The following is a 19,882-nucleotide window of genomic DNA, read 5'->3' as shown; positions in this document are numbered from 1 at the left end:
CCCCCCACCCGAACGATGATGGAAATATCTCGAATAGCTAATTTTCCCTTTTTATTCTCATTTGCAATTCAGAATGTACAATCAGTGAAGGGTAATGTGATAACACGATCCATATTCTTATGCAGTTAAAGTACCCCCCTCCGTTGCATCAAAATACTTTTCGAAGAATGCATGCAACATTATTATATGACACCACACTGGGCGGGATGGATGGGTGTGGGACGTAGTTGTTTGGTAAAATTAAAGTATACAGAGAAAATGGCTGGGAAAAGTTCTTTTTGAACATAATAATCACGAGAAGGAGATGATGGTTATTCTTCGAAATATTTTTGTAATAGACGAAGAAATGCAAGCAATGTTTATGAATTTCTATGCATTTTATTCGCTTGTGTTCCTAATTTGCACAATTTTCCCTTTGTGGTGGGCATACATTTTGTGGCAAAGCATTTTCTGTTGACACCTAAAATTTCCACTTTGCGCTTCGCGAAATGTGCAACAAATGGGGAAAAAATCCATTTGCAAAGCGTTTCGAAATTAGAATGATTTTGACTCAAAGAGATGTCGCGGTCGCTTCGCTAACGATATATGAAAAAAATCCAATTTCCATATCACTTCAGTTCTCATTCACCGGATGCTTCGAGTGCATCTCTATCACTTATTCTCTACAGAGAGTGAGAAGTGAACTTCGCGGTGATTTCGGACTTGGCATTTATTGAGGTTTGTAAATGAGTCCACATAAAATTTGTTCAACAAATGGACATCTAGATTTCTTTACGCAGCGCATGCGTAACCAAACTTCAGAAAATAAAAATCTAGATCTTTATTTGTTCAACGAAATTACCAAATTAGATGAAGAATTTCACTTTTCTCCCATTGTAATCGTCTTTACGACCTTTTCGACGACAGTAACAATTGCAGTGCATGAGTAAAATTGTATTGCCGTAACAACCGATCACTAAAACTACTGTAAATACGCAAAAAGATCAAGCGGCACCCAAGTTTCGGATGGTTTGCACGTTTGATTCTATTGTAACACAATTTCAATTTCAATAGATTTTCACTGTGATGAAGTACTTTTCCAACATTCATGCTGCCATTTGCACCACATACCATCAATTCTACAGAAATAGTTAGCGCAGCACTTACAAACACCCGAAATTTGGATTCCGTGGGTTTTCTGATTCGCTGAACATTTGAATTAGGCCTAATCAATTCTGCGCTGATAGGATCGACAATTATGTTGCGCTATTCATTTTAATCCGATATTCACCACCGGCAAAACAATGGAAAGCGTAGCGTAATAGTCGATCAACGTAAAGTTGATTGTGTGTTTTCGATCTTATCTTCAGTGTGTATTGGCACTTGAGCTGCAGAGGGCGTAACGTTTCTATGAAAGAGCAAAGATCACGAGTTATCATTCCATTTTTCCACATGTTTTTGACGTATGATTTTTGCTAATAGCGTTGCCAGCTTACACCTAAAGCGCCAATACATTTTTGTTCTAACATGAATGTAGTTGATCTCCGCAACAGATAGTGCATATAGTTGGTTGAACCTTTCTTGCGACACATGACCTGGCCAGGTCTGGTCATAGTGTGAATTCATACGATTTCCGAGTATCTTTTTGGATTTTTACATGAAAATTTTTACTTTTTGGGACTTTTACAAATGAGTTGTATGTAGCCCCCAAATGGCCTTTCCAAGCCAGCCACTGACAATCGCTTTGATGTCTGAGACCGACGAAGCGGTATTACCAATCATTTTGGAACGCTGTCATCTCTGAGAGTTTTGTCATTTAGTTAAATGTCTCGTTCACTTCAGGCAGATTTATTGTCCAAGTCTGTGCTGGTGTATATGCTGCCAGCGTGGTCAAAGTGGTATATAATTGGATAATCATATCAGCATTGTTCATCACACCGACATAAAGCGGCAGTATGAAATCTATGCCACTGATATATCTGGGACTATTTTAAGGAAAACATTTTCTTGAATTTTCCAACATTTTCCCGAAATTTAACACAAAGATTGCAAAGGAAAATTGAGGAAAATATGAGAAAATCTATGAAAATTCAAGGAAATGTTTTCCCAAAATATTCCCTGGATAGTACACAGTTGATCTATTCTTATTTGGGCCCGCTCACCTTATACTTAGAGACGTAAGTTCCAGAACAAACACTCGTGTTAGGTACTTAGTATAAAAAACATGACACAGACTGTTGCACTATGACGGCCGCCATATTATACTATGCAGGGACTATTTTTGGGAAAACATTTTCTTGAATTGTCATAGGTTTTCCCATATTTTCCTCAATTTTACGGTCTGATTCTCACGTGGACAGTCTATAATGTTACTACAATAATGACATCACATCACTGCATTACGACAATCCCCATTATCTAAGCTGAATTTCTTGCTGTCATAATCAGCCTGTGTTCATTCCCTTGCTATGTATACCTGCCATCATCATCGTCGTTTTTTAATAAATCGATAACAAGATTGATAATCATAAATTTATTGTCATAATGCATTTGTCGTCAATTAGTTCGATGCTGTTTGAAAATGTCTGACCCTCTTCAAAAAATTGAAACAGTAAAGTGAAAGAGAAATGGTTTATACGAAAATTGACAAAATCCTTCGTTAAAAGCATACAATATCCTAATGATCCCTATGACCTAAACCCATAACATTTATTTTTTGTAACAAAGTAAATGAAATGAGACGACGACGACAAAGACTCCGGTTTCTTTTTAGGTATTACGTAAATGTTTTCGTTTTTTTTTTTATTATTATTCTGTTCGCTCTGTGTAAATTTTGACATAACTTTGCATCAAAATTGAAATTTTATTTACTCTCTACAATGTATCCATTAATGAATATAAATGAATATTTTCAATTAAAAAAGTAATTTCAGAGAAGCTTTTAATAAACTTTAGAAAGAACTTTTTTTTCCCGACGACTTTTCATATTATGGTAGACGCGATATTTTGGTATATATGTCGTTCTATATGAATGTATATCCTAGTGCTACTATACACTCCCATATAAGTAAAAATGTATGCTGCTGGGGAAGATGGATTATATGTACAAAGTATTTATGAAGAGTTTTTCAAGTGCTCCCGGATCTGGAGTATGATTCTGTGCAAATTAAACCTACGACGAAAAAAAAAACGTTAAATTTTTTTCCCTCTCCTCTCGAAACACAAGAGAGAATCTGATAATTAATTAAGTTTTTTATGGTTTTCTAGGCCATTCTTCGAAGGAAAAATATTTTCCAACACAATTTGAATTTTTGGTGAACTTTTAATAAGCACTTCTGCTGTCGGTTCATTTGTTTTTCTTAATAATTTTTTTTTCTCCTCTTGTTGCCTTCCTTATTTCTTATAAATAATTAGTTTCGTCCGCATCAAGAGCGCTAGAGATTAGGGTGAATTGGTTTTTCGGCTGAGTACTCAGCTGTATAATTAAGATGGGAATTTATCATCTCAGACTAGTCCAGTAATCTAGTCCTCCATAAGAAAGGTAATTTATCAGATTGACGCGGTTGATACGAAAGTATATTAACCACTGAGCAGACGACCATTTCATTGTAGCACTTTCAATTGAAATACAATTCACGCAGAGTTGAAATACTTTTCCAACATTCCCGACATCATATTCACCACATTCCATCAATTCTACAGAAAGTGCTACCCCGAACGAAATACAATTATTAAACGTAAAGCTTGTGCAGAATCAGCAACAGCTGAACTTTACCAGACACGCTCTACTTGTATAATATACAATCAAAACACATTCTAAACATAGATGACCTTAACGTATGTAGCCTGCCTTTGAATTGTTTTCGATACAAAGGTATTGTCTTTGTTGACCAGCTGGAGATGTTCAGCTGTTGCTGACTCTGCACAAGCTTTACGTTTGATAATTGTATGATCCTGCACTTAAATTCACAAGAAACTTGGGTTCCGTGGGTTTTATGATCCGTTGAAGATTTGGATCTGCCTTCAGTGTTTCTTTACTTTATAGTTGATACTTCACTTTCCACATTAAAATTTCACTACGCCATACACTTTCGATTTTGGTGAATTTCGTAGTATGGAAAAGGTGTGTTCCCACCCACCTATTCTGTTAAAATGGAGGCTGCGTGACCTTCGTAAAGTTTTAATTCTTGGCTAAAATGTAGGAGCAAAACATCTTTATCCGACCTAAGTTTCGGTGAGACTATCTAATGTTTTTGGTGTGAAAGTTCTTCATTAGTAATGTCTGCATACTTAGAGAGTTACTTCCTACACCACCCCCAAATGCTCCCAACTCCTACCATAAAATTCAATTCATTGAATTCATTGAATGTTTCATTCAACTATCACATAGGCTCCGTTTCAAATTGGTGGACGATGTCAACAGAAGGTTTTTTTTATAAATTCAAACCAAAAACATCAAATTTCATTTTTCTTATAAGTCGCTAATGTGACACGTCCAGATTCTGCATTTAACTCTTGTTTGTCACATAAATCGCAGCGATACGAACTCAAGCGTATCATGTGGACAATAACAATCGGTTCACCCTAGTCTCTATGTAACTGCAAGGGAAGTGGGAATATTCTACATTTCGGTCAAGTCACTAAGTTCTACTTTTCGAAAATCAAAGAAAACGGAACAAAGTTATGGGAAGAAATTAACGATGGCGAGAGGGACGTAAAAATACAATTTGCGATGCCAAGCTATACATACGTATTCAAACAACATACATCAATTAGCAGCCGCCGCGCCGAGGGTATATACATTTTAATTTAAACGATAAAGTAGGAGCAGACCAGTCAAAAGCACTAGTTATATATTGATGGTACGTAATACTAATTTCATTATTCTCTTGACTTTTTAATGGAAAGCAATTACGCGTTTTATGCGATACGGTTTCGCAAGCTCAATACGATCATTTTTGTGTTTATTACCAGCTGTACACAGTGATGTGAACGGAACCGTGATAGATTTTCTTTTCTACCTTCCCGACCCACATGTAGCGCGTTCACTTAAGCTATGATGTCACTTTCTATACACACCTTTTCAATGTGTATTTGTACGACATGGATCATATATCACTCATTCAGTTTTTTTTTTCCTGTGTGTTCCATTTTCATTTCCCCGTGTACCCGCTGTACCCTATGTAAGACGAGCTTTTGTAGAAGATGAAAATCTTCAAAGTTAATTTTTTTTCTCATTAAGAGATAACTGGATGAAATGGTCTCGGGTTTTTAACGAGATGTATGAGTGTTTTAATTAGAGAGGCAGACACACACTCATTTGCTGTACGAATTTGTGATATTTTTTTTTTGTCAGAACATTTTTTTGAAGAGATAAAGGTTTTCCGTTTGTTAAGTTAATTAAAGTTGAAGGAACGAAGTGAATTATTTTTGTGAAGCGCGCCACACAAAACGATAAGTTTCTAAGATAATAAAAATTTATAATTTCACTTCGCTCAACAAATGACTGTATGCCATGCCATTCACACACTCGTCGCATCACCAATGTTATTTTCAGTTTTAAGTTAATTCAGAATGCAAGTTAACGGGTGCAATAGTCTTCAGAAGAGTTCGCTCTCGGAATAAGTAACCTAATTAATAGCACTTCTCACTGACGATGACAATGAACATACTGATGTCACTGCATCATCAGTTCAAATTGTTTCGGCTCTAGTGCGGAACAATTCGGTTTGAGTGTTTAAGTAAAACATTTACTTATCTACCAAAGACTCTGTTACTCGTAACTTGTTACTTGTCCCAATGAGTACGTCACTCTTCGCGTGAACGATATGCTCACACGACCAATAGTTACATGTATATCATTTACTTACCAGTGTCGTCTCGAAATATAATTAAACCTTATCGAAGGCTGTGACGGAAACGAGCTCTGCGTTGCCTGTCCCGAATTTTTTAACTTGAGTCATTCATGAAAGAAGTGACTGCATGAAGTAATAGATTAAATGCTGCGAAAGTAAATCATGACATGAGGTAACCATTTTGTGATAAAAGAAAGAGCCACAAGCTTCAGTAACTGTCTTTTCTGGCAAGTGTAAAGTTTATATATCCGAGCCGAAGACGAGGCATCCATCCAATGTATTCTGGTTTATTGTCTGTCCCGAGCAGCATGTGAATATCACAAAAGAATTGACGTAAAGTGAAGAGTCATTCAATGGAACATTTTCGCACGAGGGCAAACTGTTGTGAAATGGTGAACTGTCGCATGGGGCAAGCAATAACATTCTCTTTTCATGTCTTGGGTATAAATTTCAGAATTTTTCCCTCAGCGTGAAAAGTTGTATTCGCATCTGTTGTGGACGGTGGATCTTACGCACTTTGGCGTTTCGCCCTCACTACAGATACGTAAATAACTGTTCAATTAAAACCAACATTCAGTAATGTTTTGTCGCGCACGATGTTATGTCAATCTCAGTTCCGGCTTGGCCGGAATCGCAGTCTGTCATCTAATGCATTAAATTACTTTCGTCGGAATCTTGTTGCTCAAATAACTATTAATGAATGACAAGCGTATCACGGCATGATCGTTCAATCGGTTAAATCTGTTACTCATGCTGTTTAATCTATTGCCAAGTGCAAAATCTTGTACTTCATTGATTTTAATTTGTATAAGAACACATTAGCTGGAGCTCATCATTTATTTTTATCCTGGTTTATCGGTAACAGATGAATTCACGGTTGCAACAGATTTTTTTGTATCTTTTCCTCTACAGCTTCCGTTAGATATACTCGAAAGAGTTCCTGTTAATTGTCTATTCTCTTTGAATTGATACCGTACCGCCAAAAAGGTTAAATAGAAAATTCATTGAACGCTTTGCATAAAATCCGTTTAAACTCTAACCATTTAACATGATGTACAGGTGTACAGATGTAACTCCGTGTAGAGGATTGGCACTATGAGTCTGTGAAACAAAGCCAACGATCTCTCAGTAAAACATCTTCTTACATATCAAAATAGTTCGTGAATGAAATTTCCTTTGGCACATTGTGTGCTTGTGCGGCTTCTGTGTTGCATTCTGAGCCACATTTTCGTTCATTTGTTGAATCAATTAATTATTGGCTGTGTTAGGTAGTACTTTGTAAGTAATTTTGTACTTTGTTTCGTTAAGTAATTACGTATCCAAGGAGCTAATAAATTTCTTGATATATTTATGAGCACAACATGACTGTACGTACGTACATTAAAAATATAAAAATGGCAAAGGGAAGAGAGAAAAAAAAACTCCGAAATGTATATCAAAAGGTTGAAAGGTATTAGGTGGGTAGCTAGAGGTAGCTAGGTTATGTTACATAAAATTGATATGGTTTCACTTTACTTGAGGTGAATTATGTACGATACGTGACTAAATGCCATTTCGTTGAACATAAAAATAAAAAATTATTTCAAAATGAAAACGATTTGACGATTAAATGTTTTTAACGTACTTAAAATACAGTTCGCATTTTCATTTATTCCACCGAATGTTCTCCAACCCCTGCCTGTGTTGGTTTATGTGGTTCAATCAATCAACGGTTAATTTATTTATAAATGATTTTTATTATGATTCTACGGTCATATGGGAAATTAGTTGTAAATTTATCGTTCGTTTCCATTTGGATATAAATGTCGTTGGCTCAACTCTTTTTCTCTGGTTTTCGTTTCATGTTGACATTGATTAGGAAATTGAAGGAGAATGCACAGAGGAAAGTCTTGCGTTCGATGGAAATTGTTTTAGGTTAGATTGGATCTCGATTGGGTCTCCCCCAGCGGAGCAAAGATATAGCGGATCCCGACTTTCAGGTGAATTTATTTTCCTTATGTTGCCATTATCGTATTTTCTTGTGCCTAATGTTGTTGCACCTGCTAAGTGTGAATGGAAGCGAATTCACCTCATTACTAGCTGCAACGAGACGCAAACGAATTCAATATATATGTGCAACATACCGATACTAAATTCAACAGAAAGTAGAGATCCGTGCGTAACTGCGCATCTGCATTACCTTAAGTGTTTATAATACTTTGGTCACGTTACGTCGGTGACACACCACTTTCTATAAAAATTCACCACGCCCTTCCAAGTCGATCGATTTTGGTGAATTTTTGTGGAAAAGATGTAAATTTCGATCGGTGGCTTTTAGTTCACTATTTGTCTTTGAAAAGTCACAACAAAGATTTCAGAATATTTCCTCCTGTGACAGGGAATTCTGCACATTTTACCTGGGACAGATAATATTACTTTCCAAATAAAAATGGGTAACTGGAAACAAGGTATCTGGCGCAGTTAACATTTTAATACCTTTTATTGTCTGCTCCATGCGAAAGTTGACCATTACATGGCACTTTGTCCTGTGCGAAAATGATCCATTACACGACAAATATTTTCTGTTCGTTTTGAGTACAGGAAAGGGCAATCAAATTTCCGTCTAAGTTTGGTTCAGCTGATTATCAGCTGGTTTACTAGTACAAATCAAACTGGTTATGAGTGTTTATACTAATGTAACAGAATACGTATGCTCGCAGTAGAACCATTTAAACATTCATAGCCAGTGTTGTTATGGATAGGTGAATCAGCTGTAAATCAGCTGAAGTAACATTCGGCTGAAATTTGATTGCCCTTGCATGTAAAATCCTTTGTGAAAATCAACTTTCTCAGGTGGTAGTAGAGGTGTGCGGGCCGATGTTTTTTTGAAGCCCGTCCGGCCCGAAGCCCGGTCCAAAATTCGTTTTTAAAGCCCGGCCCGAACTGGCCCGACGTATTTATAGCCCGTCCGGTCCAAGCCCGATCGGGCCGGATAAAAACTCGGACGGGCCGACATTTTCGGGCGGCCCGAAAGCAAATTTCATATAAAAAAGTGCACGAAACTTTGAAAATCGGGCCAAAAATTTGATTTTTTAGGTCCGGTCCAAGCTCGGCCCGACAGATTTGAAGCCCGCCCGGCCCAGGCCCGGTCGGGCCGGATAAAAACCCGGGCGGTCCGACATTTTCGGGCGGCCCGCACATCTCTAGGTGGTAGGCAACAAACTAGAATTACATCGGAAGCTGCTGCGTATAGGAATTAGGAAACAATTTTGTGATACTCGCAATCTCACGCGTGTGATTTTTGGGCAACGTGCTTCTTTCCGACAAATGTAATTGAGTTCCTTGGCTATACAAACTCTTGTCGAGAAGACAGTTAATCGAAAGATTGTTCTATCATGTAATGAATTACTTTCGCATCATCCGATGTAATCTGATATTCTGCCAGTGAATCGTATTACCCTTGAGAAATAAAAGTCGGAAGCGGGCGTGGAAATAAGTTTTCTTCCCAGTAGCTGATCCGAGTATTCAAATTCAGTTCACAAGTCAAATGAATCCCTCGAAGATCTCAAATTTTTAGCCCCGTACGAAGTACGAAGGGGCTTATAGGATTACGATGCCGTGTGTAATTGATGGAACTCGAAGCAGACGGTAAGGGCAAAGTGTTTGCCTATGTTCATAGATGACGAATCCGCAATAAAAATTTGGGCCGTCTGTCCGTCTGTCCGTCTGTCCGTCTGTCCGTCACGTCGATATCTTGAGTAAATCAAATCCGATTTCAAAAAATTTTTTTTTCCTGAAAGATAGTCAAAATAGTGAGGCTAAGTTCGAAGATGGGCATATTCGGGTCGGCCCTTCGTGAGTTAGGGCCACCTAAGTGATTTAAGGTCTTTTGGTGATATTTATGGCAAAATAAACGATGGAAAAGTAAATGACACGGCAAATGATGGGTATTGTCAATACCAATCCAGGAAAAAAAAGTTTTTTAAAATCGGGTGAGTGGACCGTGAGTTAGGGCCTTAGAAGTGAAAAGCTACTAGGGCCCTATGTGTATTTTACATAGAACTCAAGTAAATTTAATCCGTTTTTCGTAATTTTTGGTTCATTTGGAAGGTAATCGAACGCCGAATAGAAAGTTGTTGAAAAAAAATTAAATTTGGGTCCTTGGACTAAGGCCACTACTAGGGCCCTATGTGTATTTTACATTGAACTCGAGTAAATTTCATTCGTTTTTCGTAATTTTTGTATCATTTGGAAGGTAATCAAAGGCCGAATAGAATGTTGTTGAAAAAAAAATTAAATTTGGGTCCTCGGACTAAGGCCGCTACTAGGGCCCTATGCGTATTTTACATACAACTCGAGTAAATTTCATCCGTTTTTCGTAATTTTTGTTTCATTTGAAAGATAATCGAACACCGAATAGAATGTTGTTGAAAAAAAAATTAAATTTGGGTCCTTGGACTAAGGCTGTTACTAGGGCCCTATGCGTATTTTACATACAACTCGAGTAAATTTCATCCGTTTTTCGTAATTTTTGTTTCATTTGAAAGATAATCGAACACCGAATAGAATGTTGTTGAAAAAAAAATTAAATTTGGGTCCTTGGACTAAGGCTGTTACTAGGGCCCTATGTGTATTTTACACTGAACTCGAGTAAATTTCATTCGTTTTTCGTAATTTTTGTGTCATTTGGAAGGTAATCAAAGGCCGAATAGAATGTTGTTGAAAAAAAAAATAAATTTGGGTCCTTGGACTAAGGCCGCTACTAGGGCCCTATGTGTATTTTACATATAACTCGAGCAAATTTCATCCGTTTTTCGTAATTTTTGTTTCATTTGGAAGGTAATCAAAGGCCGAATAGAATGTTGTTGAAAAAAAATTAAATTTGGGTCCTTGGACTAAGGTCGCTACTAGGGCCTTATGTGTATTTTACATATAACTCGAGCAAATTTCATCCGTTTTTCGTATTTTTTGTTTCATTTGGAAGGTAATCGAACACCGAATAGAATGTAGTTGAAAAAAAAATTAAATTTGGATCCTCGGACTGAGGCCGATACTAGGCCCTATGTGTATTTATACTCAATAAATTAAAATTTTAGGTCAATTCGAAATTTGTGTTAAATTTAAAAGGAACGTCGTACGGGGCTTCGTAATTGCGCTATGCGCAATTTTTAAGACGTACACATTTCATAAGAATTTTACTTTACCGACGTTTACGGGCGCAGTAGGTTTACGGTAAGAGTAGGGCGACGGACGAACTAGGGTCACGTACGCAATAGATGTACGGGTTTGTACGGGGCTCAGTCGCTGTTCTGACGGCTCGTTTCTCTAAATTTTCCTCGGTGTGTTGTGTATGGCATGGCATAAGTGCAGTATCCATTTGGAAATTACTTACAGTCAATTTAGATACGATTTCCTCTAAACGTCGACAGTGATGTGTTCCAATTGTGTTGGTAGAATAAACTTTATTCTCGATAAAATATCTACCGCAATAACCGGCTTCGATTTATTATAATATGGAATCTGTGTGCAGTGCATGTGCGGTTCCGAAATATTTGTTTGTTCTGTTAAAGCACAGTTTATAGCTTGTTACAATTCCGAATTTCCATATACCGCAAAGCCCCGACCGGAGAGAAGCGCTGGCAACATTTATCCAATATAAATGTTTCATGCATTTGAAAGCGTCGAAACGAACAACTAATACAGAAGATGGTGCACGTTTTGATTTACTTTCGATAGGGTGATCGATTCCTTAGTTGAACATTTCATAGATGACAGAGTACGGCTATCGAATCTACTACTTGATTTGATTTAACTATTTCCGAAAGACTAAAATCAAATCTTTTACTTCATTTGTTCAACCATACATTTTGCTATTTCATATGTCGTTGAGTGGAGCTCGTTCTTTGCAATTATACTTTATTGAAAATGTTTTGACTGACAGTGCTCCTCATTTATATACTAAATTTTCAATTGAGTAAGGCTAACGATGATGGCGTTTCAAAATGAACTACATGAAAGCCCGCATTGGAACTGTTGTGCGTGCCGACAATTTTGAAGAAAACGACTGGCCTCGGTTCAAACGTTAGTTCTTGCCACGATTTAAGTCGATCATTTTGTTTATCCACAGCCATTTTCCAGTCTTTTTTATCTACTGAAGTTTCCACATAGTAACCGTACGTCCTGTCGTCTTGATCCCATAGCAATAGACGGCATGAACCAATATGATATGGCTGGGCTAATTGAATGATGATAGAACCTTGTCCTAATTCCAAGACGTGGTGTTATTCGTGTACGACTTTCTTTGAAATCTTTGGGAGATTTTAGTCTTACCTATGGTATGGTATGTGTAGCCAGATCCACCGGTATAGTTTTTAAAAGCACCATTCAGAACTACATCAACAGTATCACCAGAATTGACAAGTCCATCGATCACCTTGGCACCTTTTTCTATCGTCGCAACATTAACTGTTGGCGAAATCAATCCGTTAACCAGACTCGGTTCATTTTCCGTGTAAAATGCTTCAAGTTCAACGACATGAAAGTCCGTATTGGCTGTGTTATGTGTGCCCACCAGTTTGATGTATCGAACCGGACACGATTTGAAGTGTAAATTTTGCCACGATCGGCAGAAAAATGCCGAACCATCGTAGACTCGGTTCCAGCTTTTCAGATCTACCGAAACGTCCACACAGTACGAATACGAACGAGCATCACGATCCCACAGAAGGATCTTTATGTGATTGATCAAATAGATTGATTTCAGTTCGACAATGATGCAATTGTTGACCGTGTCGGTGATATGGTGATAAGTATAGCCTGGAAAGGTTTTAAATTCAAACAAAGGTGTGACAGGGGACGTCAGTGAAATTTGGACATGAATTTTGCTTCAGGTGTTTTTCAGCTAATACAAACCCCTCTTCACACGGTCTTACCATTACCACATGCGTACGTGTATCTACTTCACTTATGTAAGCAGTTTTGTTTGTATGAGTGAACCGATTGTGAAACGGCTGAAGTAAATTTACGTTTAAATTTCAGTGACGTCCACTGTAACTTAATAAAGAAATCTGATTACCGGTAGATCCATCATAGGTTGTCACATTACCATCAAGTATTTCCAAAGGGTTAATACCACTCCTGATAGTTTTGGCATTGAAATTTTTAGCTGAAGCAACATTCTCGTTTGGTTCTAAAAACAAAGTCTAGTCAAGAGGCTGAACAAATTTATTCGAAGTTAAAAGCGGATATCGCCTTTCTTGCGGCGATGTTAGAATGGTACGAAGTGGTACACACACTGCACACCTACCTAAATTGAAACGATAGTTCATGTCGTGGTTGATAGTTTTTTCGCGTACAATTTCAAGCAAACGCTCGGAATCTAAAGTTGAAGTCTCTTTAACGATGGTCAACAGCTCTTCCAGATCGATCAGCTTGAACCGAACCATCGGAATAATTGCCTGAAATTCACCGTCTGAGTGCTCGTGTTTGCGCCATTCGAGTACGGCTTTGAAAATGTCCATTTCTGGAGCGCAAAATGTGTCTCGTTTTAACACGGAAGCCAGTGACTTTGGAGCTAGTGTGTTGAAGTTTGTCGATTTCAACACTTCGGTCGAATGTCGGTCCATGTATAGGAGCGCAGCTTCTTCGAGATCGGTTAAATTATACAAACACGCTGCATTGAGTGCTGCACAACAGTTGTCCAGCGTTAAATTGTCTAAGAGATACGCTGAGATTCCGGATTCCAAATCATCGATGCCAAAGTCGTGTGCCAATTTGAGAAGATCCAAAACATTGGAATATTGAATTTCACTGAGGGCGAGACGTCCAGTGTAGATGAACTTCAGCACAAGCTTAAATGCTTCGATGGACACATACAGTTCAACGGTAGACGAATTCAAAGCCATCATACCGTCGAAATTTCGCTCAATAGTCGTTGGCACATCGCCTATAGTATAAAGGATTGCTCGAAAATATGGACTGCGTGCAGCAAGAATACATTTGTGGGCCGGTATCTTAGTTTGACCGACAATCAATGTAACATCAGAATAGTCTGAACTTTCACACATTTCTGCCAGTTGTTGCAGAAGTTTCACTGAAAGACGAATAAAAGGAAAGTGGAAGCTTTACTGCACTGATGACAGCATTAGTTAACATTTAAGTCAAGCCTAAAAGTTCTTTGTAACTTACATGAGCAGTCCAATTTATCATTTTTAGTCAACATTTTCCTTTGGTTTCAAATTCAAAATATGGAAAGAAATGTTCAATCACTCAGTAGCTCCTATGTACACTGTGCACGTTCACTAACTTCAAGCAACTTTATATAGAAATCACTGTAGCGCGTCACTTCCTTAATTTGATATCAAACCACAATCGATTGTAATTGCGGTCGAATGCAGTGGGCGACTGATAACATTGTAATCAATTTGGTTGCAAAATAATGAAAAATTCAAGTAAATTCAAGTCCAGCTAAGTCCAACGAAGAATTGCAACGAGTATGTTAGTGATTGCCGTGAGTGCGCCTTCTGTTTCAAATCATACCGCATAGCGGGTCATTTTAACGCTTAGTGTTTGACGTCAGCGTTATTTTGATCAACTATCAGTTGAAAATATTCAAATTTTTGGCGCACTTATGCCGTGAATTCAAAGGGATTTTGTGTGTTTTCATATCATGACGCGTATCTGACCTCCGTGATATCTCTTACTTATCATGTGACTGGGGGTTGTGCAGGTATGTAACGTTTCGAAATTTATTGTGAAGGTAATTTAGGTGACAAAGAGGGAAAGCATGTTCGGTAAAATCGAAATTCTCGTTAGACATTAAATAGCCGCTGAGTTACAAACTCATGCAAATTTTGTCGGTTTATGTGTCAGTTTGGATCAAAAGTCCGTCAAAGTGACGTTTTAAACTTCAAACGTATAAAAAACAGAAGGACTAATAGAAAAACGGAATTGAGTAAAAATAAACAATTTTCTCAATGAAAACAAACTAACAGGTATGGTCTAACTACACCGCAGAGGACAAAACGACTTTACAAGCGGATTCAAACCCACTCATTTTCATATTATTTTGACATCAATAATGAATACGTTCAAAATAAATTGATCGATTTTGAAGAATCGACCATACATTAGATTTTCTGACTACTTCGAAAAAAACAATTCGTTTGACACGTCACTTTGACAGATGTAAAAGACCAACTTTTTATAGAATCTGTATGTCTACTTAAAGTGAAAGGCTAACTCATACTTCCGACTCCGAGGATCAAAAAAAAAAACTCATTCATGACAGGTTGTCGTTTAAATTTTTTTTTTGTCTGTCAAAGATGCAGAACATTAATGAAATAGAAGATTACTGCGGATTAAACGTGTGTCTTTTCGACAAGTGGGGAGTTTGTATATCAGAGCCGGTGGTGAGTTTTACAACTACACTTGTCAAAAAGACAGCTACTGAAGCAAGTTACTCAAAAAGACACAAGTGAGTTTGCGAGTATCATAAAGTTGTTTTTGAATTAATAAATTACTTTCTCAGTATACAACTCGGTATACAATGCATTCCAGTTTATTGTCTGCCCAATGCCAAAGTTTATAACCACAAAGGAATTCACATAAAATTAACCGATGATTGTGTAATGGATCATTTTCACCAGTGGCAAACTGTGAACTAATGGTCAACTTCCGTATGGGGAATTAAATAAGAGTCTTTGCAGTCCAATCACTATATGTCGTGTGCTCAAAACACATGTTCATCAAGCTCCTATTGTAAAATAAAATTAAATTTTTTGGCACAGCTTTCCTACGAGACTAGAATGGAAGACAATGAAAGTTATTGTCACGCAAACCTTAACTGGCTATTAATAAAAAAAAATGAAAAATTATTTTCAAAATGAAACTAAACTCTCCCCACCTCCATCCATTAACCCAAAACATTTCCCTCGTATTTTGTAAACAATTTTTTATTTCTATGAAAAAAATTTTCTGTTCGATCTATTACAGATTACGATAATAAAACATGTGTACCATGTGAGGCTAATTGTGCTTCATGCCAGGAGAGACCCGACCATTGTACTAGCTGTGACCACCACTTAGTCATGCACGAAAACCAGTGTTATTCTGCCTGTCCGGCACACACCTATGAAACAGAGGATTACAAGTAAGTTATTAATTAATTTCAGAGTATAACAAGCTTTTTGTTGTGTAGTTGAACCCTATATTCCAATTACATTTGTGTATGTGTGTGTGTAGTGTATATATGTTCGGTTCAATCATATGTACAGTACACTCCGATCCGACCTATTCATTTTATACTACATGCAGTTATACACACATGGTATATATCTATATATCATGATGGTACACATTTTTGGTACGGTGTGAATAAATATCGGGAAATCGTTGTTTTTGAATATTATATTATATTATATTATATGTTTGACAGAATGTATTGTGTCGTTTAATTGGATTTTCTAATAGAAAAGATGAGTTTGAATGTATGTGTGTGTATGGCGAAAAAAGGGTCTTTCCATTTAACCAGTAAATTGAACCTATATCTGAACAAATGGAATATTAACCGGATATAGATTATGATGCTGACCCGTCTTCAGAACTAATTAAAATATGAGTGCGGGGTGAGCGACTTATTGAGTTTTTTTTTGTTGGGTTGTTGATGATGACAAGGTCAAGCCATCAATGTGTTTGATGTCAAAAGGATATTGCCAGGGCCGGGTAAGCTCATGAAGTGAGGAACACTGAGAACATTTGAAAGTTTGTGAAATTAGACCGTAATAATCTCTTTAAAACATAGCTAACGCCGACCCGTACGAAACACCTATTCGTATCAAAAGCCTTTTATGTGAAACTCTTCATTTCTCTTACTTCATTTTCTTCTCTGCTGAAAAACTATTCTTCCTTTTAAATCACTTACATTATCCACTCTTTGCCTTGTTATCATATACAACTAAATTGCCGGAGGCAATATAGACAGCCCCGTACGAAGTCAGATTTCATAAATTCCTATTTAAACAGCTATATACAGCTATATACCGCTATATTTACCTATATTTCACTGTAAATAAACATTTCACAGAGGAATATGCTATTATATAGCTCTATATGCCTGTATATAGCTCAATATAGCTGTATATAGGTATATACAGATGTCCATATATGGAATCCCTGAAACCCCTCACACTTAACACATTATTTCCATGTAAACAGAAACTCTCTAAGCATCATTTTTCCCACTTTGTATCACTTTTAATAAAATCCAATATGGCCGCCGGCAGCCATTTTGTTAGGAAACCGAAAATAGTACCGACGCTTTACATTTGTTAATACCTTTCAAACAAAAAAAAATTCATGAAATTCGGTCAAAATTTACTCGAGATATTGACAAAATACTCCACGTTCACTGTACGGCCGAGTAGCCAGATAAGAGCTCACTCCAAGAGACCTAGCTCACGCTCCGGAGAACATAATTTCATAACCTTTTTTTTTCCTGATTGGTACGGTCAATACCTATCTAATAAAGCTAAAACAGACGAAATATGTTGAAATGTGGCCGACCTACAAGCAAAAACGGCTTGCCACCCTGTACCTAGTTCACTCCAAGGGGTCTAACTCACGAGTCGGTCATCCGATTTCCATAAACTTTTTTTTTGTCGATCGGTATTGTAAATACCTTTTATTTGACGTATCACTTACAAGTTTAACGTTTAAATGTCCGGAGATATCTTCGAAAAACCGTAAAGCACTTATTGGGCCACAGCTCGGGAGGGGTCGATCCGAAATCACCCATCTTCGAACTTAGCCTGTCTTTTGACATTACCAAACGGGAAAAAAAAGAATTTTCAAAATCGGATGCGTTTTACTCAAGTTATCGTGCAGACAGACAGACGGACAGACGGACATTTTTTTTCGCGGATTTGGCATCTCTAGACAACCACAATAGGTTTCCCCTTACTCAGGGAGTCCAATTCGACGTGTTACAAACGTATGCGTAAACCTATAAGACCCCAGTACTTCGTACGGGTCTAAAAATTTCTGTGAACCTCTGGCTGTATGGATCACTACACAGGGCGCTACAAATGCATACATAACGAAGTAGTGAGATGAACCGTCTCGTCATTCTGAATCATTCCATTTGTGCGATGTTTTTTTATCAACACGAAGGATAAGTGACTTAAAACCGTTTTAGTTTAAGCAGTCAGACAGCTTCGAAGCGAGGACCACAGCTTTGATAATAAAAAGTTTTTTATTAGAACATTTAGGCTTTTTAGAGAGATATTTTTAGTAGCTTTCGAATGACATCAAAATTTGCCGATGTTTGTCACTGCAACTGGACTTAAAGCTGAATTTTCGGATGTGAAATCACTGCCTTTGAACGGTCATAAAAGGCCCAGTGGGAAATCGAAGCATAGCAAGATGGGGCTCCAGATGGGGTTTGAAAGCTACTGATATTACCTTTTGGTTGATACTAAACACGATAATATTCGTGGACGGTCTAACAAATGGAGATGGTTTTCGTATTTTAGAAATATCTTTTGATTTTGGACCAGTGCCGGCACCGTTACGTGATGGGTATCGAAATTCTTTGTACTCTATCTCATGCTCACATCGATTCCTTACACAACAATAAAAAATCACGAAAAACGGTTGCTTTTTCCCTGATATTTTACTCACGCCGTTTTCTTCCGATTTTTGAAACACTCCGGGGCGTGGTTTATGCAGGGACTATTTTTGGGAAAATAATTTCCTAGATTTCCCAAAAAATGTTCTTGGGAAAATTCTGGAAAATCTTTTTCCGGAAATTGTCCCTGGGTTTAACCCTCACAGTTCACAAAACAAAACTCGTTGGGACGTCTAAATACCTAGCTGTAGGATGTTCATTTCATTCTTAATACCTTGAATATTCGGTGTTGATTGAGGTTCATGTTCGTACGAGTTAGTGAGTGAACATGGCGTTTTCACGACATGACGAGACTTTCCATTTTTAGTTGAAGCAAGATACTCCTTGGGTTCTTGAAAGAAAGTCTAGTTAAGATGCTGAGCAAACTTACTTGATACTTATGTCCAATGCGGATAAAACAATAATCTAGAAGTTCATTTTACTGCGTTCGGTCTCGTATTGACACTCAACATAACGACCAAAAATTCAATAAAATGAATTTAAAAATCGAAATTGATATTGCATAAGTGAGATGCAGGACAACTTTTTTCTTCGACGTGTTTTAGATGGACGTGCGACGCGACGGCTTCAACAGATTTCGAATTATTTCGTCTGACAAAAACTTTTTTGTTACTGAGAATTTCGTGCTACGCTCCAGGTCACGTATAACCTGAACTCTTAGACTGGTTCTGTTAAAAGGGAATAAATATTGTCTGCTATTAAGAGGGAGGAGCTCTGCGATTTCAGGCAATCCATGCAAAAATGTCTTATTTTTTTCTCTAAAATAACGAAAAACGAACGAGAATAAATTGCACTAGCTCGCACAAAACTACAATAAAAGTTATTAAAATGCAGCAGTGTCTCTGTGTGAACTTTTTCCCTCACTTTATTTAAAAAAAAATGAAAATCCAATTTTTTCATCTCGCCATACATGACATATTGTACACCATCTGAACACAGCGGACAAACTTTTATTGCAAAATTTAAGCTAAAGTTAAAATTGTTTTAATTCTCTGCACATTATGCGCAAATTAGCCTTTACGGGTGATGTGGTGTCATGTAGATTTTATCGCCATTATTAACGAACGAACAATAGAATACGAGCCATTCAGATTAAAATTATTTTGGGAGCGTCCCGGCACGATTATTACACAGCACTCAAAAAGGCTGAGAGTTTCATAATAATCATTTACGTAAACAATAAACTCTCTAGCACCACCCCGGCCATAAACATTTAATGTAAAGGTGATTCATCGCATTGATAAGATTTAATTTTACGACCGATGTAAACGGCGGCGACGACGGTGAGAAAAAAAAGAACTCTCCCTTTCTATACCCTCCTATGTCAATGGCTGTTATGAATTCAATGTAACATTAAATTGTAATGAAACAAAAGAAATAATTA

The 19,882-nt window shown here is 37.3% G+C and overlaps 2 protein-coding genes and 1 long non-coding RNA gene across 4 annotated transcripts in view; 1 reads left to right on the top strand and 2 right to left on the bottom strand.

Annotated features, from left to right (window-relative positions):
* Positions 1-19,882, top strand: part of LOC119075946 (furin-like protease 2) — a 196,903-nt gene that overhangs the window by 124,617 nt on the left and 52,404 nt on the right. For both annotated transcript variants that reach the window (XM_037182510.1, XM_037182509.1), the window contains exon 11: positions 15,807-15,963. In XM_037182510.1, coding sequence (XP_037038405.1) covers positions 15,807-15,963 — 157 coding nt within the window. The remainder of the gene's footprint in view (positions 1-15,806; positions 15,964-19,882) is intronic.
* Positions 4,441-19,576, bottom strand: LOC119075985. The gene is made up of 3 exons (XR_005087523.1): positions 19,565-19,576; positions 16,104-16,117; positions 4,441-4,491 (listed from the first exon to the last, which is right to left on the bottom strand). It is a non-coding gene; the product is annotated as an uncharacterized LOC119075985 (long non-coding RNA).
* LOC119075953 (BTB/POZ domain-containing protein 9-like) lies at positions 11,699-14,108 on the bottom strand. Its single transcript, XM_037182520.1, has 5 exons — positions 14,001-14,108; positions 13,120-13,905; positions 12,889-13,002; positions 12,144-12,629; positions 11,699-12,075 (listed from the first exon to the last, which is right to left on the bottom strand). The coding sequence occupies exons 1-5, from the start codon at positions 14,032-14,034 to the stop codon at positions 11,780-11,782; spliced, it is 1,716 nt and encodes a 571-aa protein (XP_037038415.1). The 5' UTR covers positions 14,035-14,108; the 3' UTR covers positions 11,699-11,779.

Source organism: Bradysia coprophila, unplaced genomic scaffold, assembly GCF_014529535.1.
Source record: "Bradysia coprophila strain Holo2 unplaced genomic scaffold, BU_Bcop_v1 contig_232, whole genome shotgun sequence".
Taxonomy (NCBI): Eukaryota; Metazoa; Arthropoda; class Insecta; order Diptera; family Sciaridae; genus Bradysia; species Bradysia coprophila.
The sequence above is the reverse complement of the archived record's forward strand: the minus strand, read 5'-3'. Positions and strand labels throughout refer to the sequence as shown.